This window comes from Mustela nivalis (assembly GCF_964662115.1).
Source record: "Mustela nivalis genome assembly, chromosome: 18".
Classification (NCBI taxonomy): domain Eukaryota; kingdom Metazoa; phylum Chordata; class Mammalia; order Carnivora; family Mustelidae; genus Mustela; species Mustela nivalis.
The window spans coordinates 58,212,426-58,230,305 of NC_139037.1; the positions used below are offsets into that span (position 1 = coordinate 58,212,426).

The window sequence follows — 17,880 nt, forward strand, 5'->3', positions numbered from 1 at the left end:
TCTGTAAAGTGGATGTTTGGCTTCCATGAGGGTCTGCAAACATACCTAGCCAGGAGATGTGTTCAGCTTCCTGTACATGCTCTTAATATTTGTTTTTTTGGGAATGGCACTGCCATTTAACATTTGGCAGATTTCTCGCACGCACCTGGAAGAGACAGTCTCTGACTGTCTGGATTTACCCACGGTGGTGATAACAAGTGAAACTTGCAGCAGGGGCTGGGGCCCCCGAGAAATGCATTTGAAAATGTGACTTTGGCTTGAGAATGTCAGGACTGTCAGAGACAAGGAGAGCTGTCTTCATGGTAGTAGTGGTTGAGGGAGGGATGTGTGCTTCATTCTGTGAAATCTGGGGGGCTGGAGACCCTGCTTATGGACCCTCTCCCCATTTCTAAGAGTCTGTCCTTCTGTAGAGGATTGGGGGGGGGATGGGTGTGTAAGAGGGATGGGTGTATAAGGACACGTGCCCAGTCCCAAGGTCAGGAGGCTGAGAGGGGATTTCCAAGTGTGGAGAAGCCAGATCCTTTGTTTTAGAGAAGTGACTTACCAAGGTCAGGGCTGGGTTCAGCTCTTGAACCCAGGGATAGTTTCTCACACACAAAGACCCACAGCCTGCACTCAAAGGACAAGGAGATTCCCAACACACACACACTCCAGGCTGATAATGGACCAGGCCCTGTGCTAAGCGCTGGGCACCCACACCCTTGTTAAATCCTCATCAGCTCGGGGTGTCTGGGTGGCTCAGTTGGTTGGGTATCCAGCTCTTGATGTCAGCTTGGGTCATGCTCTCAGGGTCCTGAGACTGAGCCCCACGTTGCACTCCCTGCTCAGTGGGGAATCTGCTTCTCCCTCTCCCTCCACTCTTTCTCTCTTAAAAAAAAAAAAAAAATCCTCAACTCATCCAACCTGAGCAGCCTGCATTAATCCTATTTGCCAACAAGGAAGCTGAGGGTCAGGATGGTAAACTCATTTCACCCAGGGTCACATAGCCGTTTGGTAGCAGAACCCCAGTGTGACAGATAATGCTTGTCCCTCAATTACACTTCTCCCCTCTTCTTTTTAAACAGAACCTCAGAATTTTAGTTGGGTATATGTTGCCCAGATAAAAATGACATTTCCTGGTCTCCCTTGGGATAGGTGTGACCATATGTCTAAATTCTAGGCAAAAGAATGTGATATGCATAACTTCTTGGTTGTGGTTTAAAGGGCAGGGGTGTACACCTGACTTTCTTTTTTCTTCTCAATGGTTGGACTATGGATGTGATGGTGGGTGCTGGAGCAGCCATCTTGGACCATGGAGGTACGTATGTCAGGTGAAGGCAGACGAGCTGCAAAGTAGGAGTCTGGATCTCTGACATTCTCAAGCTACTATTCTAGCCCTGGGTACATTAATTGGACCTTTACATGAGAGAAAAATAACTTCCACCTTATTTAAGCCACTCTGTTTTTTAGTTTTTGTTAGAACAGCTGAATAAAAAGTCTAGGTAATGCTAGGCTAGGTCTTCATTACCTCATTTTTCCATCAAGACAAATAGGTCCCATCCTCTTTCCTTCCCCTGGCTTGCCACCTTCAAAACCAATTCCCAGATGATAACCACAGCAATTCCTGTTTATCAAGTTCTTTCTCAGCACCATGGTGTTATAAGCACTGTACAAATTCATTGGTGTTTAATTCTCACAACAGGGCACCTGGGCGGCTCACTGGGTAAAGCATCTGTCTTCCGCTCAGATTTTAAAATCTTAAAAAAAAAAATCCTCTTGACAAACTGGCAGGGTGGACCCATTATTATGCCTCCTTTCCACAGATGAGGAAACGGGCTCAGGGCTGTGATGTCGCTGGAGGTCACACAGCCAGGAAATGGAAGGGCAGGACTCGAACTCAGGTCTGACTCTCGGGCCTATACTTTCAATGATGCATGCGCTTTTTATCCTTTCCAGTAGCAATGTGTGCGTGAGCACATGCCTGGTGTGCACAGTTAAAATAATAGATGCACGACTTTCCTGCGTGGCAAGAGGGCCCCGTGACCATGAGCATGGGCTTTGGAGGCGCAGACCTGCGCTTGGATGGGAAGTTTGCTCTCTCGGGCTCTCAGTTTTCTCATCTGGAATATGGGTGCTGTCATGGACAATAAATGACTACTGATATTTACATTCCTTTTTTTTTTTTTAAGGTTGTATTTATTTATTTGACAGAGAGAGCAAGCATGGGCAGGCAGGGGAGAGGGGCAGAGGGAGAGGGAGAAGCAGCCTCCCACCTGAACAGGGAGCCTGATGTTTAGGGCACAATCCCAGGACCCAGGATCATAACCCTTAACCGACTGAGCCACCCAGGTACCCCCTATGTTTCTTTTCATACCCTCAAACGGTCACATACGGTGACACGGGACCAGATGCGGCCACGGAGAATCACAGGTGCCATGACGTGGAGGGTATGGGCGAGGGTGGGGGTGTCCCATTCACTCGGCCATTACTTCTCAAGGGTCTGCTCTGCGCCAGGCGATTTGTGCTGGCTGCTGTGGTTGGGGGGTGGGCCACAGGGAAGGAGGCCCAGCTCTGCCCTCCCAGAGCTCATGGCCTACTGGAGAGACGGTCATCGTGCGTAGTCTTATACGGGTTGGGGGATTATCACAGGGGAAATTCTCACACACAACTGTTTGCATGGGGGGAGGCTCAACATTCTCTCTGTAGGGAATTGAATGGTGGGTCCCTCCCCCCATAAAAATATGGCCCTATCCTAACTCCTGGAACTTGTGAATGTGACCTTATTTGGGGAAGAAGGTTTTTGCAGGTACAATTAAGGGAAGGATCTTGAGATGAGATCATCTTGGATTATCTAGGTGGGCCCTAAATCCGCTGACGTGTGTCCTTCCAGGAGATGGAAGAGGAGACACAGACACGCAGAGGAGAGGCCGCAAGAAGACGGAGGCAGGGAGCCAAGGGAGGTACTCACAGCCCTGCAGCGCTGGGGCCAGGAGCTGCTGGAAGGGGAATGGGGCCTTTGGAGAGAGTACTGCCCTGCCGACCACTTGATTTCAGACCCCTGGCCTCTAGAACAACAAGAGGATAACTTTCCTTTGTTTTACACCCCCTGGGTTGTGGCCATTTGTGACAGCAGCCCTTAGGAAACCAAGGGACCCTCTAAGGTCAGGTCCCGGTGGGGACACTGTGGCCCAGAAGTGGGTTCAGAAACAGCGGCACGTGGTCACAAACACACCCCAAGATGTATAGCCAGCTAAGTCGGGAGTACCCGATATTATCTCCCAGGAAGACATTAAGGCGACTGGCCCCAAAGATACAATGTGTCATGGAGTGGGATGCCTGGGTAGCTCAGTGGGTTAACCCGCTGCTTCGGCTCAGGTCATGATCCCAGGGTCCTGGGATCGAGTCCCGCATTGGGCGCCTGGCTCGGCGGGGAGCCTGCATCTCTCTCCACCTCTGCCTGCCTGTCTGCCTGCTCCTGTGCTTTCTCTCTCTCTTTCTGACCACAAAAACAAAACAAAACAAAAAACGTGTCATGGAGTGGTGGCAGCAGACATGTCATAGTGGCCAAGATAGATGAAGAGCCAGAGGTTCAGTGAGGCCCCCATTAAAAAAAAGAAAGCATCACTCAGAAGCACTCACCAATAGAATGGGACCACTGTTGCCAGCTTCTCCCACAGGACACCCTTTTCATCAAGCTTGGGGCAGTGGGGACCAACATGGGTTCGAGTCCTTCCTTGGGGGTTCCAGCTTGTCCTTGGTCTCCCCCACCATACACTCATCTTCTTTCCCCAATGCTCAGATCCCTGTAGCAAGTCTCTTCCCCATACCCGCCTCCTAGTAATGTTGCTTCTCATATTGAAGCCTGGGGTGGGCTGAATAAAGGCTCTCAGGAATACTGATGTTCGAATCCCTGCGATCTGTGGAAGTGACTCTAAATGGCAAAAGGGCTTTTGCACATGAAATTAAGCCTCTTGAGATGAGGAGAGAAACTTGGATTCTTTGATGGGTCCAGTATAATCGCAGGGTAATCCGGGTAGGAATGGAGTAGAGGGGCACCTGCGTGTTTCATGGGGTTGAATGTCTGATTCTTGAATTTGGCTCAGGTCATGATCCCAGGATCGTGAGACTGAGCCCCGTGTCTGGCTCTGTGCTCAGCACAGAGTCCTGCTTGAGATTCTCACCCTCTTTCCGCCCCTCCTCCCATGCGCTCTCTCTGCCAAATAAATAAAATCTTTAAAAAACCAAAGACGAGGGGTGCCTGGGTGGCTCAGTGGGTTAAAGCCTCTGCCTTCGGCTCAGGTCGTGATCCCAGGGTCCTGGGATCGAGCCCCACATCGGGCTCTGCTCAGTGGGGAGCCTGCTCCCTCCTCTCTCTCTCTCTGCCTGCCTCTCTGCCTACTTGTGATCTCTGTCAAATAAATAAATAAAATCTTTAAAAAAAAAAAAAAAACAACTGAAGAAATGCAAATGGAAGCAAGAGATCCAAGGATAGCAGGGACCATGAGACAAGGCAGGCAAGCACCTCTAGAGGCTGTAAAAGGAAAGGGGACAGATCCTCCCCTAGAGCTTCCTGAAGGACCAGCCCTGTTGACACCTTGACATTGGGCCAGTGAAACTGATTTTGGATTTACGACCTCTAGAACTGTAAGGGAATCTATCAGTTGTTTTAAGCTACTAAATGGGGTGCTTTGGGACAGGGGTGACAGGAGATGAAGGCAAACCCTGAGTGACCTAGAAGTGACACACCCACAGAGTCAAAACCCAAACCTTGTATGTCAGGGGGGCTCTGACACACAAAACGTGGCCCGCCAAGTGAGGTAGTCACATACCACCATCACAGGATGACCATAGGTTTCAACCCTGGGAACGCTCCCCCAACTGCTGAGCACAAGGTCACGGGACAGGACAGGGACCCACAAACCTCAGAAACATACACATACACACATGCATGCAGACGGCCAGGATCTCTGTGGAATCCAAAAGGGTCCCCTGGAAAGATCTCAACACTGTGTCGTTGCCACAAATGATGGCACAGTGCCACGACACAAGGAACACATTAGACGTCCCAGAGTCACCCACACGTGTCATTCTCAGTGAGAGGCTCACAAGGCCACTCCTGGAGGCAGCTGGAGAGGATGCCCAGCCCAGCTGTGTGCACACACAAACACACTTCCTCCAGGCCTCCCCATGAAACAGGCCCAGCCCAGCCAGGGTATGGTACAAAAATAGTTTATTACAAAAGAAATCCAACCAAAATGCCTAATAATTTACATTTGTTATCAGTGCCTGGCTACAGCCCATCTCCCCCACTCATCCATCTTGGTGGAGTGGCAGGGCGAGAGAGGAGTGACTATTCCCTGGTTCCAAACCAGTTCTGGGGGAGAAGGAATCTGGGTGGAATTCCAGACAGGGGACTGGTGCCTGAGAGTAACAGGGGTAAGAGTCCTGGGTCACAGGTGAGATATCTGCTCAGAAGAGGGGGTTTATGGGTAGATGCTTGTGCCTCTGTGCAAATCCTAGTCCTGGGGGGAGGGGGGAGGCAGAGTGAGGTCTTCACAGTTTCTAGGAGGGTTGGCCCCACAGGGCAGGGAGGTACCCCCCACATGAGTCTGAGATCTGCCCCCCCCATCCCTCTCAGCTGCCTCCTGGAGCTGGGGAGGGGGGCACCGGCCGGCCAGGGGCTCGGAGGACCCCAGCGAAGGGCAGGAAGCCAGGCGGAGATGAGGGAGGAAGGAAGAAACTGGGGGGAGCCATGGGGTATCCAGGTGGATCCTTGGGGGGAGACTGGGAGGGTGACGAGGAGGGTGACGCAGAAAGGAGACCTGTGGGAAGAAGAGAGGGGTGGGAGTCAGGAGACACAGGACCAGACCCATCTGGGCGGGCGCTCTGGGGGCCCGGGGGAAGGGCACAAGGGTCTGGAGGGCTCTGAGGGAGGGGCTGGCAGTTGGTGGCCGGAAGGGAGATCGGTTCTCACCGTTAGAGCTGAGGAGGCTGCTGCTCTCAGGGGAGGTGGTGGCACTGCGCTCCGGCGAGGGCTCTGGCTGTGATGCCGGAGCAGGCCGGGTCGCCTTCCCCCTCAGGATGTCGATGACCTGCAGAAGGATGGAAAATGGGGGTCAGCACCAGGTTGCTCCAGCCCACGCTGCGCTCGCTCTCTCCGTTCTCTTCGTGCACGGAGCCGGCTCGCGTCTCCGTGTCCGCTGTCAGAGCTCGCTGGGACCACAGGCCGCCCCCTCCCTCGCGCGCACCGAGATGTCCCATTCACGCGGGCCGGCCTCGGGCAAGGTCCTCCCCCCCCCCCCCGACCCCCGCGCTCACACTCACCCGGCGGCTGCGCGCCACCATGAGCGGCGTGTCGTTGTGGCAGTTCTTGAGGCCGCTGTCGGCGCCGCTGCGGACCAGCGTGCGCACGAGCGGGAGGAGCCCGCGGCCGGACGCCGAGTGCAGCGCCGAGCTGCCCGAGTACATCTGAGCGTTCACGTTGGCGCCGTGCTGCGGGGCGGGACGGCGGGTCAGGACCCCCAGCGCCCGGTGGGAGGGGCGGTGGATGCGGTGGGGGCGGGGCCAGAGGAGGGGCGGGGCCGGGATGAGGTCGAGCGAAGGGCGGGGGACCGAGGCTGGGGTCCCCGGACGGAGGCAAGGACCTGGGCGGGACTAGATCCGGGATGGGTGACGGAAGGACGAAAGCCAGAACCCAAGGTGGCCCGGAGCGGGACTGAGCAGGCAGGGTGGTCAACCCGGGATAGACACCCGCGGTCCCGGCCCGCCGAGGTAGGGGCGGAGCCATTGAAAGAAAAGGTCCAGAGTCTAGGCGGGGCGGAAGGACAGCACGCGGAAAGGACCAAAGCGAGAAGGCGGGGTGCGCAAGGCAGGCGCTGCAACGGCCCAGCTCACTTTGGGGGCGGGGGAAAAAAGGAAGAAGGTCCCGGACAAGAGGGGTTGGGTAGTGAAGCACAGGGTTGATATAACGAGGCCTAGAAGGAAGGGACAGATCTGGAAGTGTAGCAAGAGCGGGAGCCAGAGCAGGAAAGCAGGGTCGGTGCCAGGGACAGGGGCGACTGCTGGGCCAGTGCTGGAGGGAAGGGTAGGCGAGAGGCCAGGGGCAGGGGCTGTACCCACCTGCAGCAGCAGCTGCACCATACTAAGGCTGTTGTTTTCCACTGCGTGGATGAGCGGGGAGCGGCCGCTTTTAATGTCCTGCAGAAGGGCGGGAAGGTCTTTGTGAGCCTTTCTAAGCTCTGCCCAATCAGCCCGCCAATATCCCAGCTGCTTGGTCCACCATCCCAATCGGGTCAGACACTGGAAGTCCCACCCCACCCACTAGTGCGGTCTCCACGTAAGTCCCGCCCCCCAACTCCTCTCGGCCCCACCCCCTTGGCCCGGGCCTGCTCACCACCGCATCGATGTCCGCACCCCGCTCCAGCAAGAGCAGAACCGCTTCGGGGCACTCCATGTTCACGGCCACGTGCAGGGCGGTAAGCCCTGCGGTACAGGAAGACTCAGTTAACCTGGGTCTGGGGCTGGACCTGAAGTCTTGCCAGACAGCCCCACCCGGCGCCGGGGTAGGTGCTCACCATCGTAATTGCGGGCCTCCAGATCCACAGTGCCCGGGGCTGCACTGTCCAGCAGGGCACGCAAGCAGGTCGGGCTGCGGTGCTCACACGCCAGGTGGGCTGCCGTCTGGCCATGGCGGTCCAGTGCCATGGGGCTGGCACCAGCCATCACTAGCAGCCGGACCACAGATGGCAATGTGGTGATCACAGCCAGGTGTAGCGGTGTCTGGGGGACACAGAGACTGTGAGGGACCTGGGCCTTGCCCTGTGTCCCCGTCCTGACCGCCCCCCACCAGCTCCAGTTTTACTCAGGGGACCAGAAATCTGGAGTCAGTCCTCTATCAGATTCAAGAGTCAGCACCACCGCGCCCCTCCCCCAGCTCCTAGGACTTAGGAATCCAGACCCTCAAGCCTCTCTTCCATCAGATCCAGGCCCCCAGGCTCACCTGCCGCAGGTTGTTGTAGATATCCAGCTCCCGGCCCCCATGCTGGAAGAGGCTGACCAGGCGGTGCACGGCTGCCAGATTGCCCTGGACCACGGCGATGTGGAGTGGCCTGGGGTGGGGAAATCACAGGCGTTAGGGGCTGGTCACCTCTCACCGCGACACACTTTGCTAAGTCCAACACGCGCCGCTACTTTGGAGTGGATACAGCATCCAGCCACTCCTGAGCCTCACTCCCTTATCCCCGTTCAGCCACCATCGCCCTCACTCCTGGACTGTTCCCTCCTCACTGGCCTCCCTGCTGCCTCCCACCTCTGCCCCACTCTCTTGTCGCCCACCTAGCAGCCAGGGAGACCCTTCTACAACCTCAATCAGGTCAAGTCCCTCCCCTGCTCAGAACCCTCGGCATCAAGGCTAGACAAGCCCTCTGTGATCCTGCCTCCCCCTTTTCAATCCATTTGGCTTCTGCTCCCTTCACCCTTCTTGGCTTCCTTGCTGTGCCTAAACAGAACAAGCACACTTGCTTGCCTCCTAGAGCCTTTGCACTGGCTGTTCCTCTGTCTGGAAGAGTCACTCCCACGCCCATCCCCCGCCCCATCCTCTGCACAACCTGCTCTCCTCATTTGGGCCTCTGCCCAAATGAAATGAAACGAAATGGTGTGGCCACGGCTCACTCCCCTTTCCCCCCCTTCCCCTGCTTAATTTTCCTCCACATCATCACCTGACATTGTACAGTTTTACTTGTTTCCTGTCTGAGTCTCCCCTTCTAGAATGTCAGCGCCACCCAGGGCTGGGCGTTTTGTCTGCTTGGGTCTCTGCGCGGTGCCTAGGAGCGCAGCTGGGGCTGAGTAGGTGTGCCACAAGCATGCCCTGCATGAACGAACCCATCGCGGTGGCCCCTGGCCATCCTTGAAGCTGGTGAGCGCGCTCCCCCTTCTCTCCCTGCCCCCGCTGCTCATCCGTGACCTGAGTGCGACGTTCTCTCCAGCAGTTGGGATTGCAAGTCACACTCAGCCTCCAACCCCTGAGCATTCACTTATTTGGAGGGATTTTTGCCCAAAGGGGAGGTGGGATATACTGGGACGGGGTCACTGCTCTGGACACCCAGGGTCGTGTCCCCCCCTCCTTCTGGACTTTAGGACTCACTCCGTCAGCTTCTGGGAAGCTTGTCGGCTCTCAGCTCTCTCTGGGAATTACCCTCCACTGAAAAGCACTGCTTGTCCGGGTCATGAGCGGGGGACAGCTGCCATCCCATGGCATCCAGTGGCTGGTCAGTGCTGGCACAGAGGGCCTAGCTTTTTGGCCCCATCTCTAAATAACACTACAACTGCTGCATTCCCTGGGTGGGTGGGAGGTCAGCTAAACCACCCCCCCCCCTGCGACCCCCAGCAGTCTGATTTTTGCCTAATCCTGCTTCCTCCCCACCAGCCTTGATCTGGAGAAGTTTCCCAATACACTCTGGGCTCCTGCCCACAGCTGCCGACCTGGAAGAGCCGGGGAAGTCTGTGATGACTGTGTGTATGTTTGTGTGTCTGGGGGCGGGGGGATGGCCACATGAACACTGAGCTTACAGGGGTGACTGTATACACACGGGCTGCACAACGTTCTCCTGCACAACATCTCCACTCACTAGAGCAACGACCTTCTCAACCACCACTACCGCTTCCTAACCAGAGTCCTGCTAAGTAAAGCAGGTGAACAGCGGGCCTCGCCACCGTGGAACGTGCTTCCAGAATTCGCAGGGTAAACCAGCTCCCTAAGTGCTTTGGTAGCGGGGGAGAGATCCTGCAGCAGCCTCATCCCCCTGCTCCCCTCCCCCGCCCCCCTGGAGGCTTTGAGGGGGTTAAGCAGGCCGGGGTGCAGACTGGCCTGCAGCCCTCCTTAGCTGTGGAAGAGCCAGAGCCAAGTCACGTGGCCCTCCGCTTTTCTCCCCCAGACGGCATCGCCCACAGAGGGCTCTGCGGGTGAAATGCGGAACCTGCAGATCCTGATCCGTGAAAGCCAAATTTACAAGGAAAATATTGGGGGAGGGGCCAGAGCTGGGCCGGGGGAGAAGGTGGGAGTGGGGAGGGGCCCGGAGAACGGCTCCCTTCCCTCCCTCCATCTCCCAGGAAGCCCGGCCTGGGTCCCTCTTGGGGCGGGCGGGGTTAAGTGAGGGCAGAGAGAGCGAATGATTTCAGAGAAACCGTCCAGGCCTGAGTTCCCATAAACGCGCGGGCTGCAGGGGGTGGGGCGGGGCTGGAGGAAGTGGGGACGGGAGGGGCGGCCCAGCCCTCGGACTTCCAGTAACAGGTCTGCTGGGCGGGGCTCCGCTTCCTGCTCCCGGGGGAGGGAAGCCTCCTGCCGGGGATCTACCCCGGCCACCCCCGGCACCCCCATTTCCATCCTCGCGTGGGGTGGAGGAGGGAAGCCAATCAAAGAGACCTAAGCTTCCCCGGGGGGGGAAAGAACCCCAAGTTTTCCAGCTTAGGGGCTCCTCTGGAACTCCACTCTTCAGGGTTCAGACTCCAGCTGGCTCCTTATCCCCCATATCCTGGCATCCACCCCTGAGATCTCTTAGGGTCCGGTTATATGGTGCCCCAACTCTTGGCGGATACCAACTTCCCTAGTCCCTGTGAGTTACAAACCCCCAAGCTGTTCTGTAACCCGTTCCTTAACTTCCCTAGGGGTCAAGGAATACAGTACCCGGACCTCTGCTCTCTGGGACTCGGAACACCTCCCCTCTCTCTTGGAGGAAGACCCAGATCTCCAGCTTCCCGGTGCTGTACCGAATACAGTACCCGGACCTGTTGAGGGTCCAGATGCCCCGAGATTCTTGCTCCCTTGAGTCCCTAGAAGTCCAGGCTCCCAACTAAGCTTTGTTGCTTTGGGGACCCAGACTTAACCTGTCCCCCTCCCCCACTCCCAGCCTAGCCAGCTGTCCATTCCGGTAAAGTCTTGGCCCCAGCGGAAGGGGTTAAGGTTAGACTGAACGCCGGGAGGGGGAGGCTGCGAGTGAGTGACGGCTGCTGACGTGGGGGAGGCAGAGCAGCTGGGCTGCGGTCAAGTTCTGCGGGAAGGGATTTCCCCCAACAGGCAGCTGAGGCTGAAGTGTTTGCTTTGGAGGGAAGGGGGGGGGGGCGGGTGGGGCGCAGGATTTGAGATTGGTGTGCCAAGGTCGCCTTCTGCGGCCCGTGTTCACAGGCTGCAAACAAAATCATCCCCGGATGATTTTTTTTGCAGATACAAAATCTATTTCGCTGATGATCCCAGAGGTACCTAGAGTGGGAGGAACTAGTTTTAGTCAGCCTTTTAGATAGCTCAGACACTTTCTCCTGCTTGGACCTACAGAAGGGCCCAGAAGCACCTGGGGAGGTCTGTGAGAACAACTCCCCCCATCCCCTGTGTGGAGGACCTTCTGTGTGACCGGCCTTCTGTGTTCTCTGCGTCTGTACATCGTTGCTCTGAATCCTAATTTTGATAGGTCCGGTATAAGCCCGGATTTCCAGAAAGGGGTGCTGAGGCTCCAGGATGTGACGTCACAAAGTTGGCCAGTGATAGAGGACCCCCTGCCCCCCACTTTCTGCAGCAGTGAGCTTGTCCTTTCCATCTCTATCAATTCCCAGATAGACAGTTTATAGAAGCCATTCCTTGTCTGTCTCACACACTTTCACACACTGATGGTTCTTGTTTTTAAGGTGGGTGGGAGGGAGACTGGCAGAGAGGGGCGAGAAAGCGGCCAGCTAGAATTCAAACCTGGGTGGATGAAATAATAATGGGCACGGTCAAGGGTGTCGAGCGTTTACTGTGTGCCAGGCACAGAGCAGACCCTTCCCCTGCAGCAGTTCTCAGCAGCCTCGAGGACATGTTCTCCCAACTGCAGGCGATCTATGGCATTTGTGAAATCAGTTTACAGAGACGGTCAACTTAATTGACTGTCCTCTATGACCATGAAACAGTGGAACAGACTAGAAGAGAAAATACAGAGTAGATTCCATCTAGGAAGGGGACTCTTGTTCTGAGCAATTTTTATTTCAAGCTTCTACGTGTGGACGTGTGCTGGGTATAATGTAAAGTAATGATGACAATAGTATTAAGTAATACTTATTGAGCACTTGTAACTTAGCAGGCTCAGTGCTAAGAGCTTAGCATGTGTAATTCACGTAACAAATCTATTGCTTAAAGATCTTTCGCATGTCTGGATTTCTTTAAAAATAATTTTTGGGTATCACTGGGTAATATTTTATTATTTTATTTTTAAAAAGCGATCCCTATACCCAACATGGAGCTTGAACTCATGACCCCGAGATCAAGAACTTGTATGCCAGGCGCCCCTCTCAGGTCTGGATTCTTATAAACATTTTGAAGCCCCCTGCTTCAGAAACAGTCCTGGGTGGTAAGGGCTCTCAGAGTCCCCATTTTCCAAAAGAGGATACTGAGGCGCAGAGTGGGGAAGTGGGGGGACCTTGCTCCAAGTCACAGCCAGCAGTGGAGACGGGACTCTAACTCAGCTGAGGGAACTCGAAAGCCCAAGCTGAGTGTCCCTGTGTTGTGGTGGGTGAGGTGGGGGGAGGGCTGGCTCCCCCATTTATGGGGGTGCTTTACTCACGTGTCTCCGTCCTCATCTGCACGGGTGGCCACAGCGATGTCAGCCGACAAAGGGTGTTCCATGGAGCATACCATGGGGTACAGGGGTGTAGGCAGGTTCAGGAGAGGAAAGAGTGAGCCCATAGTCGGGGTGGGGTATATGGGCAGTAAAGGTCCTGGACAGAGAAAGGACGTGGGTGAGGCAAAACCCGCAGACCCCCGACGCACCCCTACATCCAGGCCTTCGCACCTGCTGTGTCACCTGCCCCTTTTTCTAGGTCCCTTTTTCATTTAATACTGGGCCCCAAATGTCCAAGACAGACTGGTCTTCCACATCCTTCTGGACTCAGGTGGCTTCCTCACTTCACTATCTCCCCTAAGCCCTGGTCACTGTCTTTGTCACTTATCTCTTCACTAGTCTGACTCCCCGTGCCCTACTAGGCAGAATTCCTTAAGGACAGGCCTGAATCCCATCATCACTCATCGGGGGACCCCAGGGCCCGGTTGCTGAGTGAATTTGTGACTGAAGAAGGTTAGGAATGGCTGAAGCACTGAGTGTAGCGTGTGGGGTGACTGTGTAGAGAGTTGGGGAGAAAGGTGGGTCAGAAGGAGAGAGGAGTGGAGTCAGACGCCAGATACCACGGCAGCAAAGTCATTTCCACCCATCACACAGATGGGGAAAACTGAGGCCAGGGTTTTATTTATTTATTTATTTATTTATTTATTTATTTATCAGAGAGAGAGAGGGGGAGAGAGCGAGCACAGGCAGACAGAATGGCAGGCAGAGGCAGAGGGAGAAGCAGGCTCCCTGCTGAGCAAGGAGCCCGATGTGGGACTCGATCCCAGGACGCTGGGATCATGACCTGAGCCGAAGGCAGCTGCTTAACCAACTGAGCCACCCAGGCGTCCCGAGGCCAGGGTTTTCATCCAGGGAATGGGAAAGGGAAGGGAGCAGTGGTAGGCTTCCTAATGCACACCCCGAGGCTTTCTAACTGCTGTATTCTGATGGGGTGGAACTGGGCCAAAGTCTGGAAGCACTAGGCATGGGCTCTCTGCAGCTTTGGAGTCACTCAGGGGTGGGTGATGTGGGCACAGCTGTGGAAGGGGATCCCCCTCCCTTGAGACAGAATGGGGAGAATGGTGCTTGGCCTCCTGTCATCTCCAGACTCTTGAGGGCCCCCACCTGTGCACCCCCAAGTTTGCAGGTCCTCGTATCTCCAGTACCAGGCCTTCGTGCCCTGTAGCCTTTTGCCTGAACACCCCCAAATTCTTCATCCCGGCCCTAAATCCTTCAGTCCCAGAATTCCCCCATCCTGTCCCTGGTTCCTAGAACCCTCAACTCCAAGCCTTGACTTTGTGACCACCTGAATTCCTGACCTCAGATGACACCTTGAGCCTGTATTACGACCATACATAACTGGGTGCCCAGAATCCCAGATCTCTGTCCTGCTGAATCCTCAGGACCCCCACTGCCTGGGTCTGTTTCCTTGGATCCCTGTGATCTCAGATATTGGGGTGCTTAAAACTCCAACTCTGTTCTCCTGATCCCCACTGTTCCCTGATATCCTGATTCCTGAGATTCTGATCTGCTGGCTGACATCCCTAGTATGTCCTCTTAGAACCCCAGTCGCTGCTTCCCTAACTCCCTTTGACACCGTGTATCTGGATGCCAAGAACCCCAATTTCTTGGGCCCAACTGCCAAGCACTGAGTCCTCATAATCCTAGATATCTGGGTTCTAAAAAGCTTGTAACTCTGTGTTCTTGGGACTACAAGCTCTGCCCTCTAGACTTCTGGAGACTTTCGTATCTGTAGTGCTAGGCACTGGCCCCTGGGTCTGCATATCTGTGGCTCTCAGACTTTGGGCTCTGTCCCTCAGGGCCCCCTGGCACCCAGAGTCCTGGGACCCCCATATCTGTGTCCCAAGGCACCGCTCCCGGATGTTCCCACAACTGTGTCCCTGAGACCTCAGGCTCTGCCCCCTCCCAGCTCCTCTGTAATCCCCTATCCTGTGTCCTTGGGATTCTGTCCCCCAGCTTCTCGGCTCCCTGGGAGCCCCTGTATTTGTGTCCTGAACTCTGTTCCCTGGCTTTGGTGACCCTATGCCCTGTCTGACCCCCACCTGACCAGGATCCTTGGGAGCCACTCACCCTGGTAGTAAAGCGCCTCTGGTCGGGCCAGTCCGTGGGGGGCCGCGGGGACCGCCGGGGAGTCGGAGCTGCCGCCTAGGGGATCCGGGGGGACCACGGGGCCCGCGGGACCGCGGGGGCCGACGGGTTCCGGGGAGGGTGCGCGCAGCGGGCGCTTGCGGAGCGGCAGCGCGGCGCCGGGGGGCCCGGCGGCCTTGGGCCGGGTGCGCAGGTCCACGGGCCCCTCGTCCATGGCCCCCGCGGGGCATCGGGGCATGGGGCCGCCGGAGACGGCGGCCGAGCAGGCGGCCGGAGCGCGGCTCGGCTCGGCTCGGCTCGGCGGCACGGGAGGGTGGCTGCGCCGGGCGCCGGGACTTCCCCTGCCGCCGGCTGAACTGAAGGGACTTTTGTCGGCCGGGGCGGTGCCGGTCGCCCGCCTCCCCGCCCCCGGCCCCCCCGGGGCCACCCGTCCGCCCCAGGGGTTTCCTGGACCCGCCGCCGCTCCGGTCGCCTCGCGGTGCTGCTCGCCGAGCGTCCAGCCTGCGCCGCGCCCCGTGCCCGCCCCCTCCCGACCCGGCGGCGCCCCCGGCGGCTGGGCCCGGGCGGGGGGCGGGGGTGTGGGGGACAGGAGGCGGGGTCAGGCGTTGGGGGTCCCCACCCCTGCGGCTGCGGGCCTCTCTCAGTCGCTGCCTCAGTGTTTAGGTGTTTCTGGCTATCTGTCTCCCTTGCTGTGACTCTGTCTCTGACTCTCCCGTTTGGATGGGTGTCTCCCTGGGTCTCGTCGGTCTCTCTCTCCTTCTATCTCTGTCTCTGTGTCTCTCTTGTGTCTGTGTCTCTCACTATCCCTCTTTTCTCGAGTGGCCGGCTGCCCTCAGCCTCTCCCCCAGGGTGGGATTCCAGGAGGCCCTGGGCTCACTACGGCGCGGGTTCGAGTCCCGACTCCCACTTCCTCGCCGGGTGACCTTGACCAGGCACTTCCCTTCGCTGAGCGGTTTCCTCCTTTGCGGGAGGAGAAAAGACGCACCCAGGTCCGGGACTGTTCTCGGCAGGCGCCCAGGCGCTATCCCTCTGCCTGCCCTCTCGCCATCTCTGCCTCTTCCAGGTGTCCCCCAAGGTGGATCCGAACTTCGCCGGGGGTGGGGTACGGTGGGGAAGTGCACAGAGAAACACTGAATGTGCCTCCCTCTGAGGGATCCCTGCACCCAGCCCGAGCTTCTGGGCGAAGAGATCGTGAGAGACGAAGGGAAAAAGAGACAGAGAGATAGCGAGAGAAGCGGAGACACAAGACCAGAGTCTGGGCGACCACAGCCCGGGCGACCACAGCCCGGGCCGGGGTGGGGGTGGGAGTGGGGACGGCCGTCTGGCTACCCCTTCTCTCCCACTTTCCCTTCCCCTCCGGGTGGGGTTGGTGGGTGGGGAACAGGCCGGGCGGGTTGGGGGCATGACTCAGAGGCAGGCTGGAGCTGGTGGGCGGGGAGGGGCAGAGGCGGGCCTTTTCCGGGTCCCCGCCCCTACCGCTCTCCTCTCCGCCCCGGGGCGGGACCCTAGCGGCGCGGGGCTTTCCCGGATTTCCCTTGAGGTGGGGCGGTCGCTGGGGTTGCGTCCGGGTCAATGAGTTACGGGAGGCCAAGGGAGAGGCTTTGGGGACGTGGGGAGGGTGGAGCAGAGGAATGGGGGCTGCACCCCGGATCTGTCGAGGAGGCACGCAGGTCCCCCTGGTTCTCTTTGTGTCTCCCCTTGTCTCTGCGACTCTGTCCCTCCATCCATCCCTGGCCTCTCTCTCCCCGTCTCCGGCCCCGCCCCCTAGCTCTTTTTGTCTCCCGATCTCTGTGTCTCTGTCTCCCTAGCAGCGTCTCTCTGGGACCCTGAAAGTCGGTGTGGGGCCCCGGTCCCCAGGAAAGGACTTTGCCCAGGACTCCAGCTCCACCCCGGTGGATCTTTAACCAGGGATGTGAGGAGCAGCTGTTGGCAGAGAGAGGCCTCACCCCTTCCCCTTTCTCTCCTTTCTGCCTCTTTCTGGGCACCCCCCTCCTCCTTAGCCCCTGTAATGGGGAAACATCTGGGGGGCAAGGCCTGGACCCAAATCCCACCTCCACCTCTTGCTGCCAGTGGGAACTCAGACAAGTCCTTTGTCTCCAGACTCAGTTTGGTCTTCTGGCAAATGGGGCCAATGTCATCCCCTGCCTCCCCGTGGTGGGGTCGCTTCAAGTGAAGGAATTGGGTTGGACAGTTTCGGGGCTGCTGTTCTCATCTACTCAGACCTCGCCTGTGGGGACTCTCAGATGGCAGACGGGTCCTGTACCAAGCACCGCCCTGCTGCACAAAAGGGGAAGCTGAGCCTCAGAGGGGTGGGGCTTGTCAAGGTGGTGACCCTGAGCGGTAGGGTTGGAAGGACACCCAACTTCCTCCTCCTCCCAGTCTCCCTGTAGCAGGTAGAGCAGTGGCTTTGGGCCTAGGCAGGACTGGTGCGGGTGGTGCCTGCATTCGGCCCAGAGCAGGGTTGGAAGAGCTGAGAGAGAGAGTGCTGGGGTTCTTAGACTCAGGATGGATGAGGGATAAAGGTCTGAGGGAGGAGGCTCTAAAGGAAAAGACAGGGCTGAGAGAAGTAAATGGTCTAAGGGAGGGGGAGAAGGGAGAGAGAAAAGGTCTGAAGGAGGAAGTGAAGGGCTGAGGGAGAGGAGGAATGTCTGAGGGAGGAGGGGCTGACAGAGGAGGAGGAGGTCTGAAGGAGGGAGCACTGTCTGAGAAAGTGTGAGAAGGACCAAGTGAGGAGAGCAGCTCTGAGGGAGGAGGAGAGAGTTGGTGATGGTATGTGTGTGTGTGGGGGGGGGGGGTAGTTCTGAGGGAAGAGGAGACTTGAGCATGAAGACCTGAGGGTCTGAGGATGGAAAGCATGGTCTGAGGGAGGAGGAGCATTTTGAAGAAGGAGCCTCCCTGGGGGCAGAGGGAAGAGAGGTGAGCTTGGGACCAAGCAGGGACTGAGGCAAGGGACGAGAAGGGAGGCCTGGAGTCAGCCCCGCCCTGCAGCTGTCTAATTTCCCAGAATCTTCTATGGCTCAGGAAAGTCCCAGCTCCCACAACCGCCTCCCTCCAGTGTCGGGAATGGAGGATGCGGAACCAGGATGACTGCCCCCTCCTTTCCCCCCTGGCTCCCTGTGCCCCAGACGGGGAGAACTAGGGTCTCCCCTCTCTGGGCTTGAGCTCTGGAGGC

General features: G+C 57.3%; 1 protein-coding gene and 1 long non-coding RNA gene across 2 annotated transcripts; one reads left to right on the plus strand and one right to left on the minus strand.

Annotated features, from left to right (window-relative positions):
- Window positions 1–5,192: 5,192 nt before the first annotated feature.
- BCL3 (BCL3 transcription coactivator) lies at window positions 5,193–15,219 on the minus strand. Its single transcript, XM_082710726.1, has 9 exons — window positions 14,691–15,219; window positions 12,564–12,717; window positions 7,979–8,087; window positions 7,554–7,758; window positions 7,373–7,461; window positions 7,099–7,176; window positions 6,304–6,471; window positions 5,954–6,071; window positions 5,193–5,801 (listed from the first exon to the last, which is right to left on the minus strand). Exons 1-9 carry the CDS (start codon window positions 14,944–14,946, stop codon window positions 5,614–5,616), a joined length of 1,365 nt encoding a protein of 454 aa, XP_082566852.1. The 5' UTR covers window positions 14,947–15,219; the 3' UTR covers window positions 5,193–5,613.
- LOC309853070 lies at window positions 8,344–10,932 on the plus strand. Its single transcript, XR_014305502.1, has 2 exons — window positions 8,344–8,893; window positions 9,115–10,932. It is a non-coding gene; the product is annotated as an uncharacterized lncRNA (long non-coding RNA).
- Window positions 15,220–17,880: the final 2,661 nt, after the last annotated feature.